This window comes from Panulirus ornatus, chromosome 8, assembly GCF_036320965.1.
Source record: "Panulirus ornatus isolate Po-2019 chromosome 8, ASM3632096v1, whole genome shotgun sequence".
Classification (NCBI taxonomy): Eukaryota; Metazoa; Arthropoda; class Malacostraca; order Decapoda; family Palinuridae; genus Panulirus; species Panulirus ornatus.
In genome coordinates this window covers 14,665,427-14,681,510 of record NC_092231.1, presented here as the reverse complement: position 1 = coordinate 14,681,510, position 16,084 = coordinate 14,665,427, and the positions used below count along the sequence as shown (strand labels likewise).

General features: G+C 38.5%; 1 protein-coding gene across 3 annotated transcripts in view; it reads right to left on the bottom strand.

Moving 5' to 3' along the window:
- LOC139749842 (C2 domain-containing protein 5) overlaps positions 1-16,084 on the bottom strand; it is a 222,235-nt gene that overhangs the window by 153,067 nt on the left and 53,084 nt on the right. The window contains exons 7-8 of one of the 3 annotated variants that reach the window (XM_071664154.1): positions 4,586-7,083; positions 602-766 (exon numbers count right to left, since the gene is read on the bottom strand). In XM_071664154.1, the coding sequence (XP_071520255.1) occupies positions 602-766; positions 4,586-7,083 (2,663 nt within the window). The remainder of the gene's footprint in view (positions 1-601; positions 767-4,585; positions 7,084-16,084) is intronic. The other 2 variants (XM_071664157.1, XM_071664156.1) reach the window with 2 other exon arrangements.

The following is a 16,084-nucleotide window of genomic DNA, read 5'->3' as shown; positions in this document are numbered from 1 at the left end:
CATTTTCAACTCAAAATTTTATTTAGAATTATTCATTGAATACAAATTCAAGATATGCTATTCAGAATCATTTTGGTAAAAACTGCACTTCCATCTTGATGACAGTGCATTCTGTCACAACAAGTATATACATTTCTTACACTAGTTGTAAGTGGATGGGTGAGTGCTGTGGTAGGATGGATCTGGAGTGGGTGGAGGCGCAAGACTCAGGACCATGAGGGTGTTTTTTTCATACTCAAATCTAGTTCAAGTAAGTGTTTTGTTAATTTTTTTATTGACTTTGTTTTCATGTTTGTGGAATGGGGAATGAATGTCATTTGAAAGTTATATGTGATACCCACTATGGCTGGAGTTTTGTTCAGTGAGAGTGGTTGACATTCAGGGAAATGGAAGGGTACAGGCTGGCTTTATGTTTCTTTAGGCTGAAGGGAGTGATGCAGATACAGTATTCTGTTTTTGGGTGAATCAGTCTTCTAACTGCATAATGTAGTGTTGCATGTTTGTTGTTGCTTCAGTGTTATGATGCGACTGTGAAGTCATCTGCACATGAAAGGAGTTTAGCACTATGATCAGCAATAGTAAAAAATATGTAATTACATACCAAGATTCAAGATAAAACCTGGAGGGAATGTCTTCATTGTAAGGAAAGGGTATTCAAGCAGGTCAAATGATTCCTGAGTCATGATGGGGCGGTGAACTCCAGTGAGCGTTCCCCCCTTTCCTACACCACCACCAGATGAGCCTCCACTTCCAGCCAAGCTGCCACCTGTTTGGTAAAAATTTCATTCATGTAAAACATGACTGGAAATGATGAATGCAAGTTATGGGAGGGCATGGAAGGAGGTGTGGTATGGATGGGAATGAGTGAAAATTATTGGGGAAGAGGAAAAGAAGGATGTGCAATACTGTTATCACCAAGAGTATGGAAGGGAGTCACAGAGCATGGATGGAATGGATCAAAAATAGTGGGGGGTGAAAGGAAAGACAGGGACTGTGAAATGTGCATGGGTATGTGTATATGCATCTGTGAATATGAAGACTGTATGAGGTAGGGATGAAATGAAGCTATTCTGGAGGAAGGTGGATGACTGTATAAATGATTTTGAGAATGAGAGAAACATGGTTGTATTGGGTGATATGAATGCGAAAGTGGAATGTGATGGAACTGGTTAGATAGTAGGAAAATGGGGAGTGCCTTAAGTAAATGAGAATGGAAGCTATCATGTGGTATTTGTGCTGAGAGGGGTGTATTCCTTGCAAACACCTTTTTTCATTGCAAGATGATCCACAGATATACATGGATGAGAAATGATGGAAGAGAAGAGCAAAAGGCTTTGATTGACTATGTGGCAGTGGATGAAAGATTGAGAAAGGCTGTGTGGGATGTTAGAGTTGTGAGAGGATTCTTTGTAGACTGACCATTTTGCAGTTCTTGTGGGGATAAGGATCAGATAGAAGTGGAGGTATGGTGTAAGGAAGAATGGAGAAGTAAAAGTGTTGACAAGCAAGAAAATGAATCAGGAAAATACAGGGAGGAGCATGAAAGGAAGATAACTAGACAACTGAAAACTTAGATGGAAGTGCAGTGAATGTAGGAATGCTGTCGTGTGTGACTGAGGTGTTTAAAATGTTTACAGAAATACTATTAAAGGTTGTAGAATCAGTAGTTGCACACAAAATAGTGAGATACAGGAGTAAAAAGGGCAATGTACTGTCAGAAGAGATTGGAAATGCTGCAGAAGAGAAGAAAAAGGCATATGGTAGATTGCTCAATACATATGTACCAGCAGAAATTCAGCAAAGGCGGAGGGAAGAATACAAAATATGTTAGCAGAATGTTAAGAACCTGATAGAGGAAAGCAAAGAAAGAGTAGATGAAGATTTTGAAAGAAAGTTAAATGAAAAGTTTTGGGATAATGAGAAACTATACTAGAAGGAGGTGAAAAAGGAAAGAGGTGGATGTAAGAGTGGAAATGTTGGTATGAGAAGTAAGGTAGGGGAATTGCTGAAGCAAAAGGAGGAAGTGAAAGGAAGATGGAAAGAGTATTTTGAAGAACTAATGAATGTGGGAGAAGGGGAGGCAGCAGTTGTTATGTGCATGAATATGGAGGATGGAAGGAGGAAGATGCAAGTGCAGGGGCTGATAGCAAAGAGGGAGGTAAGAAGGGCAATAATGAAGCTGAAGGTAGGAAAGGAATCTGAAGTGGATGGGATTATGGCTGAAATGCTCAAGCATGGAGGAGAAAGTGTGATATAGTGGATACATCTTATATGAAATTTTGCATGGAAACAGAAGGTTGTGTCCTGAGGATTGGGTGAAAGGTATTACTGTTCCTTTATTCATAGGAAAAGGTGCTAAGGATGTATGTAGCAATTATGAGGGAATCAGTCTGTTAAGTATACCAGAAAAACTGTATGTAAGAATATGAACTGACAGAGTCATGGAAGTGACTGAATGAAGAACAAGTGAAGAGCAAGGGGGTTTTAGGAAAGTTAGGGGATGTGTGGATTAGATTTTTGTAGTAAAGATGACCACGGAAAAGTATTTTGTGAAAGGTAAAAAGTTGTATGCAGCTTTTATGAATCTGGAGAAAGCTACGAGAAGAGATGAGTGGAATGCTTTGTCAGATATAGGGGAAAACTTTTGGATGGTGTAAAAGCTTTTACACACAAAAAGTTTTTATTTTCATTTGCATTCACTTTCAGCATCTTAATCCTACAAATATCTTCCAAATAGCCAATAACATTTTCCAGCTCTTCCTCTGATTTAGTTAGCTAAAAATCAACAACTGCAAACAAAAACTATGGAAACTCTCATTCTATTTCTCAAAGGTTGGGAATTACATCAGAATTGCCCTACCATTTTCTCAACTCACAAAATGCCCTATTCATAAATGCATTAAATAACCATGCTGACATTCCAGCCTTGATGCACTACCATATTTTCTTAAAACCACTCACTCATATTGTGCGACAACCTTCTTTTTATGTTGAAGGCTCCAGTCAAGGACAAAAGTCCACATCAAAGCCAGGCCATAACTGAGATATAGAGAGAATAATGAAAGGGAAAAAGAAAAGACAATGGGAAGTACATACAAATTTTGGAAGAAGTGAAAAAACCTGTCTTTTAAAATGTGTGAGGTCATAGTTATTGGGAAAGACATGAGAAAGTAGAGAGTTCCAAAGCTTCCATGTGTAGGAAAAGAAGCAGTTATCAATGCGGCCCACCCCTCAGTTGCCGATGACCACACAGTATTTACATGACACAGCAGTTTGCCAAGTATTGTGTGGTCTACCTAGTGGTGAGGCTCACAAGCAGCCAGCTCTCAGAAGCAAAAACCAAAGTAATACCTATAGAAAAAGGAAAGTGAACCAATATTGCAGTGTAGGGTAACAGGTTAAATTCAAAAGTTAGCCTTGGACAGTTTATGCATTATTTCCATTACAAAAGCTCACAACAGCATTCAAGTTTTCCATGTACAACACAGTGAAAATCTCCCACAGCACTTTCCTATTCACTTTAATGTATGTCTTTTCTGAATCCATAAGTGCTGCATACACCACCACCTTTTTCTCTGTAACTTTCTCTACTAAATATCTAAGTGCAAAAATCTAACCTATAAACTCTATTCCTTTCCTAAACCTACCTAGTTCTTCACCAACAACTAATCCTTTGAACAGTGTCAATCACAAATGTGCCATGCACTTTGCTATGTTTGCAAAGAAAACTTACTCCTCTATAGTTCTTAACAACACTTTTACTCATTTCTGATTTATTAAATGGATCAAAAATTATTGCTTTCCTCCATTCATCAACGATCTGACCTAATTTATGATTCCATATAGAATTTTGAGATCCATTCCACAGCAGTTTCACTTCCACTCTTCACGATCTCACTCACTGCTCCATCAATGCCTCAGCTTTTTCAAATTGTTGTTGGCATATGCCTCTTTTTCATTTTCACTTACCTCCTCAATGAATAGTCTGTGCTTTTTTCTAATTCTTATTCACTGTCTTCAAAGGTCCTCAAGTGTTTCAATTTTATTCATAACAAATGTACCCTCCTCTGACTTTTCTATTCAGTACTTCATACTATACACTCTTATGTAATTCCATTCATCATATGAACAGGAAGGTTCAGCTTTTCCATCCAAACTCTGTTTCTCCTCCAATATTTTTCTCAAGTCTTCACTTCATGTTGTATCACTTTTTCCACAACTTATAGATGCAGTGTCACAATCCACCCTGTACTGCACTTCCCTGTACTTTACACTTAAGTACTTTCAATTTACTAATTGCATGATTAGGACTAAAAGCTCCAAGGATTCAGGCATTTCAGGAATTTTGTTAGCTGAAGACTGGGTGAACTGAGAAATAAAATGAATGCTAAGTTTCCCTCAAAACATAAAGAGGAATGAAGTCTGTGTTTCATGAAGTCTGAGAAACTGAACCAACACACAGTAAATATATATCCAGAAGATACACATGAATAAGGTATACTGTAAAAAATTTCATGCATTTTCACTTCAATTTTCCTTAAACTGCTCACATAATATTAATAAAATCTGAAATAAGTAAACTAACCCTTAGGAGTAATGGAGAGGTCAGAGTCTGATGACCGTCTGTTGATGGAGACACCTGATGTCCGAGCAGGGCTTGCCAGTTTGCCTGAATGAGTTGGAGAGCTGGTGACTACACCCCCGTTTGTTGAAGCTGTGGTTCCACCCCCTGTTGGACATCCACCAACACCACCATCACTCTTGGAACCATCAGTCTCGATGGGTAACGGGCTCCTGGACACGGGGTAACAGCCACTAGTATGGCGACTACGAGACGAGCGCTTGGGAGAGCCTATCATCGATGCTGAGCCAGGCCGGGCCTCCACTAGCAAGTCTAGGCTAGAGATGTACACAGGATGGGAGGGACACTTAGCTGCTACATCTAAAGCACACTGAAGCACATCTCCACTATCCATGCTTAAACTGCTGGCTACTTGTGGAAACTCGTAAGAGGAAGAAGAGGAGAAGGATGATAAACTGGATGGAGAGGTAAGGACTGGGGGAGATAAGACTGGTAAAATAGGTAGGGACTGAGATGGTAAAGGCAAGTGAGATGAGGAGAAAGCTGAATCATACAAATTAGTATTAGATACAGAAAGGTTATCAAAAGCACTTGAAGAGGATGAAGGAGATATGGCAGACAAAGTAGCATCTCTGCCAGTACTACCTCCACTGTCATCATCTGAAGAAAAATTAGTATTAGATAAACAACTGAATTCATGCACATTATGCTGGACAGCCACTTCAGGGGACTGGATGGTTGAAATCTGAGATTTTGGAGGTAAAACTGGAGTGGAAGGAATAACTGCAATAGATGGAAGGTGGCCTTGAGAAATGCGAGGTACTACCGGCAACAATTCACCCAAAGCAGACACATGGGATGAATATAAATCCAGATTCAGGTCTGTCTTTTTCCATTCAATATTTCTTACAATATCAGGTTTTTTAATAACTGACTTCTGATCCATTATAGAAGACACTGTTTTCTCTTTTTCTTCTTCAAAATTTACAGGTGACTCACTTGAATATACTCCAACTTTTCTTTCTTGTGTTCTGGTACATGAATCATACGGGGCCAGCAAGGGTATTCTGTCTTCTTTCAGCTGTTTGACTGTTACAGAAAAATCCTTAGAGGAATCTGTTATCAAGTATATATCTTCAAATCTTTGTCCTGCCTTCAACATGATATTCTGTCTCTCACACCCTCCAAATGAGTGGCTCTTAATTAGTTGTTGAGACACTGTAATTCCAGATGTCCCCATGTCACTTTCCACAGGTTCAGTACAAACAAGACGACTATCACTTACTGATCGCTCTGAGACATGCTGCAAATCATTTACATCCACAGGACCAGTAAAATGACTTTCCACAGAACTCTGTGATGTAATTTCTTCTTCACTCAAGTAAAACTTTTGTCCAGTGGCTGGCAACTTCACTTCATGTTCTGGACTACTGAAGTCCGAGGATAAAGGCTCTGAACTGCAAGTGTCCTCATCTGAGGATATAAACTGTATTGGGGCTAAAGGATCATGTGGATGACTCAACTGATGTTTAGCATAAATACTTTTATTTAAAGTAGGATCTGAAAAAGCTGTGGACATTGTCTTATAAGAATATTCTATATTAGTTACTTCATGCCCTTCATCTTCATCATCAGAGTACTGCATAGTATCATCCTCTTCCATACCTATGACCTCTACAATATCTGGTGAATCCAGATCCCAGTCCTCAACAGAATCTTCTGGAGAGGTAAGTGACTGCTGAGTCTTCCAACTCCCTTTTGTACACTTAGCTCTGTCATGCCCTCTACTAAGTAGACGTCCCATGGGACTATAAACTTTAGTGTTATTCTTCAGGTGGGACCCTTTACCAAAGGGTGGCATTTTGTGGTGGCAATTCCTGTTACCCACATCAAAACTCTGTGATTTTTCTAGTCCTCCCCTGAATTTCATCATTCGTTGAGCAGTTTTGCGTAATCCTGCTCTAATGGAATCAAGACTATCTTGATTACCAGGACGTAAACCTGACCAGCCTTGGTGATTACTCTGATGCCCATAGTGTGAGCTCTGTACTGACCATGGACCTCTTAGTTTGTGGCTCCTGGAGAGACCTAAGGTGTGATATGGTTGAGACGATGATCTTGGCTGGAGAGATGAGTTGCGCTGAAGATATACAGGAGGGTGCTGAGTAACTGTAGCACTGCGTTTCCTCTTCACTAATGGCAAGCCACGAATCATTCGCTTTGCACTAGTGAGTGCTACCTGCCCTGGAGGAGGCTTCCCCTCATCTGAGATTGGGTTTACCATGAGGTCAAGCCACTGGGAAGGATGATGTGAAGGAATTTGTGATGAGAAATTCGAGCTTGAGCCTCGATAATGAGAATGGCTGAGGGACCATGGGCAAGAGGGTGGTGCAGAAACTGAGGAAAGTTTCTTAGGTAGGTGAACTACAGAGATAGGCATGGGCCTATCAGAGTTAGGAACAGCAACATACATAGTTTCTAAAACTAGCTCATCTTCCATACTAAATAACACATCAGTAATGCAAGAATACATGAAATTTGAGTAAAAAAAAGTTTCAATGAGCATTTCAACATAAAGAATATTACAATGTTACAGGAAAAGCAACACCAATGCAAACATATAAGGGCAATACATCAAATGGTTAAGATATTAGCAGGTTTACATGAGGAGAAGGAGGAGGAGGAAATAGGAAGAAAGAATGAAGAAGGAAAATTAATAAAAGTTGTTATTCTATAGATTAAAGCAAAATTTTTACCTGGTGAACAGAGATGAAGCAAATAAGGGCAACCATAAAATCATGAGAAAAATTTCCCTCCACAAGGTATCATCCAATATATGTTCATCTGCTGAAAACTAATGTAGAAAATAAAACCAAGACACAGATACAATTATAAGTGATTAATTTGGTAACTAGCAAGCAGTTTCAAAAATTTATTAAGTCTTGAAGTGCTTATGTACCAGAAATTCAAGCTCTACAAATAACGAGTAAAAGTGAAAGAATGGGCATTTTGTATCACAGCTATATAGATAATGAAAAGCATTTCCTAATAAATCAGGCATATCAAGGTAAACTTCACCATCTATAATCATCACAAAAAAAAAAATCTTAGTTACTGTCATAATCCCTTGCTGAGTAAAGTACAAATACTGGTACTGTAATAATCTTTAAGTGGCTATATATGCAATGTCAATATCTCTTGAGCTCCTCCATATTGTTAAATATAATTTCTTTTGTACTTTACAATAAGTAGATCCATGCATAATCCTTCCCAAAAACTAACTGGTTACAACAAAAAATACAGAACACTCAATGATACCCTCACTCTCATTGAAAGGCATTCTTATTCTGTCCTAATTTACTTCATGTCTATTCCTAATCATACCCTCACCCTCATCTAAAGGTACTCTCATTCTGTCCTAATTTACCTTACGTCCATTCCTAATCATCCTATAAAATATATTTCTATTCTTGACATCAGTAATAACTGATACATCACAGTAAATATTTCTAATACCTATATGACTAATATTTTCCTCTGACTTGCTGATCATGAAATCATCAAACCAAAATATAAATATTCACAATCTGTCTAATTCTGAATTTTCATATCTTATGACAAGTTTGCACTTCCAAAAAACAACAAAATTCATTTCCCTTTCAAAAAGAGAAAATTGTTTTTAAAAGAGATTTCTTTCTATGCCTTATCAATCTGTAAACTACAAAGACCTGTGCCTCAAAATCTGTCTTATGAAAGTATGCACACAGTGAATGGAACCAGAAGTCAGAACATAACAAAATGAAGACCTCCTCAACTACCAGCAAAGAAGAATCTGCTTGTCAGAAGCCTGGTTGACTAAATAAAAAAAAATCAGATCATAAATTTAGAGCCCTTCCATCCATGTCATAACAATGCTTACGCAAGTCAAACATCATTTAGAGATGATATTAGCAAAAGGGGTGGACAAGTGGGCAAAGATGCTTTCATAGTTTCAACACTGACCAGGCTGAGACTGAATTTTCTAAACTACAGAGCTAAATATCTGTGACTGACACTAGCAACACTCACATAAAATATGTGAATTCAAAGAAAAGTGAGCTTTGAAGATTAAAAAACTTTTCTTTGCTGGTGGTATCCGACAGGCTGAAAAATCTCTTAATCCCTAGGGGACAAAATTCTCTAACCCCTAGCATTCTGGTAAGGATAAATGCCCTTTAGTCTAAGATAACAACCCATTTAGCAGTATGAGCCTAGTTCAAGTCTGCCTTTTGAAAAACAAGTTATGATGTCATCTGCTGGCAAACTGTTAGACTGCCTTGCCACCTTATTATACTCAGAACACAGGTGTCACCCTGAAAATGGTCACCAATGGTAAGAAAATGATTTTCAAAAAGAGTGGGATAAAAAGGGCAAGAAATAATATACTTAAGTAGATAAACTTTCTTTAGCTTGTAATCCCAATCTGTAAATGGAGATGCAAGCTGTGTAAACACTAGATGTGCTTCTCTTGGGATGCAAAACTAAACCTATTTTTGCAACAGCTGTAGGAGATGAATGATATTATTCTGCTTTGCTGTCACTATAAAATATACGACTAAACATTTCTTGAAATACCATCTATATCTAATAGTGTTTCCTAATCAAATGAAAGGAATACCAGTACACCATAATTGTCAGGTAATAAATGAAAGATCAGGTTCACATTCTTAAGTTGCCAAATAAAATACCCAGTTCCAATACTGAATTCTCTTCCTCTGATAGTGAAATAATTAAAGACGGTATCTAATCTTATTTTTCATTCACTAGATATTTCATAACGACAGAGAAAAATATCATACAGTTAGTATTCCAGTATCAGGAAGATTTTGTAGACTGCAGACTCAAGGATGTTTTCCAGTTCTCCAAAGTGGAATAGGTTGCCTTGCTTCCATCAGCTTATTCTTATGTCAAGAAACTTAGCCTTTTGAAGGAGTACAAATATAGTAGCATTCCTCTGTCTACATATCCTTATTTAATGTCAATAACCAGTGCATCTATCCTCACATGCTCTCCTACCTTTTGAGCTTTGAGCTATGCAGCTAAAAAAATTCTCATGTAGAAATGAATTATACTCCTGTAACTATCTGTAAGAAGATCCTAACATTTACTAGCTGTAACAGCGATGTGAAAAAACAGAAAACTCAGTCTTGACATAAAACTGGACATCTGAATGAGAGAGTTTAAAGTGTGACTGATATCCATTAAGTGATTTCCTACTCTTTATGATGTAATCTTTCATGTAATTTACCCATTCATTGCAACATGCTGTAGAAATAAGATAACCCTATGTGCAGAGGCATTTTTATAAGTGAAAAAGATATCTATTTCATATTTTGACTTTGAAAATTGGCAGGGTGCTAATCCTTGAGTAAAAAGAAATATACATAACAAGTCTCAGTGGTTCCAGTGTACTTCTTATAGATGGCTCAAAGTTTGCTTGTGTATGAGGGGAAATTCCCACTGGTAGTGCCAAATGCATGAGTGTACTTCAGAGTTTTCCCTTTCTACATTCTTATTTCACTTTCATTACACATAAAAAATTGGGATCTGTAGTGTTTGCAACAACACAATAAATTTGTCTGAATATCTGTTTTACATGAATATACATTAATGCATTTTTGAATGATGTAGAAATCTTTCTGAGAAAGATGTTACAGACCACATTTTCTTTTACTTACTTTTTTACATCCTGCTTGTCTGTCTGACATTTTTGTATCATATAAAATGAGTGACTATATACAGAAAAAGTAGAACAGCCACGAAAAATAAAGAAAAAGGCTAAAATCATTTTCTAAATACTGTATGCCCAGTCTTCGCTTTATGCAAGATCACTATATGACATTTTGCTACTATGCTAGAAACCCTCTTCTACCAGTACCTCTGATGTGGTGAAAATTCACTACTATGCAGGTGTAACAGAAGAAAGTACACTAAAACTTCCATGAGGGTCGGCAGGTGGAATAAGCATGGATCCTGGGTGGAGCATGCCACATTCCTGTCAGCAGGTCAGTCTTGCAAATCTGTGCTACTTGTGTGATTTGGGTATACCTTCTAATGTAATTTTCCTGCCACCTACTGTACTTAAAATGTCCAGCAACATTTTCTACCCCAGAACCAGCAGTTAAATGGAAGATAACCCCTATGACTTTAGAAACAAAGCTACAAATCTTACAATGCACTGATACTGGTAAGGGAGTGTCAGTATGGTAGAAAGTGTGCTAAAACTCCAGTGAGAGTTGGCCCATGGAGTAAGCGTGGATCCTGGGTGGAACATACCATGTTTCCAACAGATTATCAGTCTCGCACTTACCACAGATGTGTGCAGAATTGTGTTACTTGTGCGATTTGGTTACAACTACTGTGATTTTCCTGCAACCCTGTGAGTTTGCATTTGTTATCACAGCAAACTAAACATCCAGCATCACCATCTCCTACTCCCGAACCAGCAGTTAAATGGACGAGAACCTCTCTATTTAAGACACAAAGTTAGAAATCTCTATGCACTGTGCTGGTGAGGGGGCATCAGTGTTTGGGCATACTTACAACCTGGGAGAATTTACAATCTGCTAAGAAAATTCATAGGGCTGTGCTCCGGTCTACTCCACTGTCTGCCAAGGTAACCAGATGGGTTAGAAATCCACTTATGGAGAAGATGGAAAAGTGCTCTTGTTATACATATAGCATGAGACAAAGTAGAAAAGCAGCCTTAGTAATCTTCAGCTCAGGTCTAAAGCTCTGAAAATTAGTGAGAATGTGTGTACAGAAGACAATGTAACTGAGCCAGAGCCATTTCAAGCAAGCAGAGGATAGCTAATAGTTAATTCGGTCAGAAGCTATATAACTTGAAGGTAACTAGAGAAGCTGCAAGTAGTGACCATAAAGCTGCTGCACACATCCCATATTCCCTATGTTTATTGGTTCACTATATGCAATTTCTCTTTGTGCAAAGTTTACGCAAAACAAAATCCTGGCAACTCTGAGAAGACGTGCAATGATGAACTATTTCTTTGTTTATTTACTTTCGTACTTAAAGTCTTAGTTTGAGGTCCACTTTTTTCATTACATACATATGCATATACTTCAATATTCAATATTGTGTGGACAGCCACTACCAGCTGATTTCCCAAGTCCATTTCTGTCATCTAAGTGTGGCATCTGGATCATCAGTTTGAGAGCTGTTACTGTCATTTGTTTTACTTTTCTGTTTCTTCATCACTTTATAGCTCACTGAGTTCATCAAAGTCTATTGCATCAAGGATATCATTAATTCTCTTAAAATCTATGACCCAGGCTTTAGATGGGCTTACAGAGGGTGAGGGTGGTCTAACAGCGAGTTTCTTTGATATTTTGATGGCTAACAACCCATATACTAAAAAACTTTTGGCTCATTGTCTGGCATTAGATTCATGAAGTGCCATTTTCTAAATCACCATTTTGCTTTCTGCCAGTACCTTAGGCACAGAATTAGCACCCCACAGATAAGATAACTTATTTAGCTGTTGCTGTTGCAATGCTCAGCAGCAAATGAGTCAACTAACATAAAGAACAACATACATAAATAAGTATTCCCAAGGATCATATCCCAATTTCATATCAATAAGTCTGTGATAAAGTTAGCTCCATTTAGTTTAACCTAGAATAACTTTTCAAGAAAGCATCAAGTACATTCAACAATGGGCTCCTTTACAGAAATAATAGGTAGAAGTAGTTGTTAGGAGCATTAGAAAATAATCAGTAGGAACATTAGGTAGGAGCCTTAGCAAACACTGTGCTAGAGATGCCCTCTGCCAGGGACCTGTTAAGGGTGAGGCACTAAAGGCTAAGAAGCAGCACTAGAGTTCACTAGTTATGGTGACTCTACTGCCATGGCCACCCCTTTGAGGAAGATCCAATTGGAAAAAGCATCAGAGATATATATAGAGAGAGGAATATTAAATACATAAAATCCCTATGAAAATAAGTGACCATATATTTAGTTGCTGTGGTACCTAATTCATTCCACTATAAACTTTAACATAGTATACTCACCAACTTAGATATTCTTGTTCTAGTTCCAGTGGTAATGCTGGTAAAGTGATGAGAACTTACAGTGATCATGGGGAGGGAGTATGGAGGCTGTCAAAATAAGGTGATCATTCTGTTCAGCAATCTAAGCTTTCCATTATGTACGCTATGTGCACGGTCATCTACATATGATAGATCATATAAGGCACAAGTCCCTTTAGCTCACTATTACACACAGAAAATAAGTAAAAAGGTAAAAGTGATGTCATTACTTCAAAGAAAACAACCAAAAAATATGAAGGAAAAATTCAAAGGCACTAGCAGAGAGGAATATTAAGAAGCTTGACTAGTGTTACAAATACTAATGATAACTACCCATACATTTAAAAAGTGATGCCATACTGATAAAACAATTTAAAAGCTAGATGAAAACAAATGCAACAGCAATTCCTCTACTGCATCTACACATTTATGCACATTAATCAATACATTCTATAAATAAGTATACACTGTATACATAATGAAACAAAATCATGAAAACAACAATGCAATTATAAAAACAACATTAAGTATAGTTCATTTAAAGTTTTTATGAGATGTCTTTATCACATACTTAATGAATACACAAACAAAATCACATACAGTATATACGAATATATTTATTCATCTATCATACTTTGTCGCTGTCTCCCGCGTTAGCCAGGTAGCACAAGGAAACAGACAAAAGAATGGCCCAACCCACCCACTTACACATGTATATACATACACGTCCACACATGCAAATACACATACCTATACATCTCAATGTACACATATATATACACACACAGACACATACATATATACACATGCACACAATTCACACTGTCTGCCTTTATTCATTCCCATCGCCACCTTGCCACACATGGAATAACATCCCCTCCCCCCTCATGTGTGTGAGGTAGCGCTAGGAAAAGACAACAAAGGCCCCATTTGTTCACACTCAGTCTCTAGCTGTCATGCAATAATGCCCGAAACCACAGCTCCCTTTCCACATCCAGGCCCCACACAACTTTCCATGGTTTACCCCAGACACCTCACATGCCCTGATTCAATCCATTGACAGCACGTCGACCCCGGTATACCACATCAATCCAATTCACTCTATACCTTGCCCGCCTTTCACCCTCCTGCATGTTCAGGCCCCGATCACTCAAAATCTTTTTCACCCCATCTTTCCACCTCCAATTTGGTCTCCCAATTCTCGTTCCCTCCACCTCCGACACATATATCCTCTTGGTCAATCTTTCCTCACTCATTCTCTCCATGTGCCCAAACCATTTCAAAACACCCTCTTCTGCTCTCTCAACCACACTCTTTTTATTTCCACACATCTCTCTTACCCTTACATTACTTACTCGATCAAACCACTTCACACCACATATTGTCCTCAAACATCTCATTTCCAGCACATCCACCCTCCTGCGCACAACTCTATCCATAGCCCACGCCTCGCAACCATACAACATTGTTGGAACCACTATTCCTTCATACATACCCATTTTTGCTTTCCGAGATAATGTTCTCGACTTCCACACATTCTTCAAGGCTCCCAGGATTTTTGCCCCCTCCCCCACCCTATGATTCACTTCTGCTTCCATGGTTCCATCCGCTGCCAGATCCACTCCCAGATATCTAAAACACTTTACTTCCTCCAGTTTTCCTCCATTCCAACTTACCTCACAACTGACTTGATCCTCAACCCTACTGTACCTAATAACCTTGCTCTTATTCACATTTACTCTTAACTTTCTTCTTTCACACACTTTACCAAACTCAGTCACCAGCTTCTGCAGTTTCTCACATGAATCAGCCACCAGCGCTGTATCATCAGCGAACAACAACTGACTCACTTCCCAAGCTCTCTCATCGACAACAGACTTCATACTTGCCCCTCTTTCCAAAACTCTTGCATTCACCTCCCTAACAACCCCATCCATAAACAAATTAAACAACCATGGAGACATCACACACCCCTGCCGCAAACCTACATTCACTGAGAACCAATCACTTTCCTCTCTTCCTACACGTACACATGCCTTACATCCTAAATAAAAACTTTTCACTGCTTCTAACAACTTGCCTCCCACACCATATATTCTTAGTACCTTCCACAGAGCATCTCTATCAACTCTATCATATGCCTTCTCCAGATCCATAAATGCTACATACAAATCCATTTGCTTTTCTAAGTATTTCTCATATACATTCTTCAAAGCAAACACCTGATCCACACATCCTCTACCACTTCTGAAACCACACTGCTCTTCCCCAATCTGATGCTCTGTACATGCCTTCACCCTCTCAATCAATACCCTCCCATATAATTTACCAGGAATACTCAACAAACTTATACCTCTGTAATTTGAGCACTCACTCTTATCCCCTTTGCCTTTGTACAATGGAACTATGCTAGCATTCTGCCAATCCTCAGGCACCTCACCATGAATCATACATACATTAAATAACCTTACCAACCAGTCAACAATACAGTCACCCCCTTTTTTAATAGACTCCACTGCAATACCATCCAAACCTGCTGCCTTGCCAGCTTTCATCTTCCGAAAAGCTTTTACTACCTCTTCTCTGTTTACCAAATCATTTTCCCTAACTCTCTCACTTTGCACACCACTTCTACCAAAACACCCTATATCTGCCACCTGTCATCAAACACATTCAACAAACATTCAAAATACTCACTCCATCTCCTTCTCACATCACCACTACTTGTTATCACCTCCCCATTTGCCCCCTTCACTGAAGTTCCCATTTGCTCCCTTGTCTTACGCACTTTATTTACCTCCTTCCAGAACATCTTTTTATTCTGCCTAAAATGTAATGATACTCTCTCACCCCAACTCTCATTTGCCCTCTTTTTCACCCCTTGCACCTTTCTCTCGACCTCCTGTCTCTTTCTTTTATACATCTCCCACTCATTTATATATATATATATATATATATATATATATATATATATATATATATATATATATATATATATATATATATACACACATTTTTTTCTTTTCTTTTTTACTATTCGCTATTTCCCGCATTAGCGAGGTAGCGTTAAGAACAGAGGACTGAGCCTTTGAGGGAACATCCTCACTTGGCCCCCTTCTCTGTTCCTTCTTTTGGAAAATGAAAAACGAGACGGGAGGATTTCCAGACCCCCCCACTCCCTTCCCTTTTAGTCGCCTTCTACGACACACAGGGAATACGTGGGAAGAATTCTTAATCCCCTATCCCCAGGGATAATATATATATATATATATATATATATATATGTATATTTTTTTTTTCAAACTATTCGCCATTTCCCGTGTTAGCGAGGTAGTGTTAAGAACAGAGGACTGGGCCATTGAGGGAATATCCTCACCTGGCCCCCTTCTCTGTTCCTTCTTTTGGAAAATTAAAAAA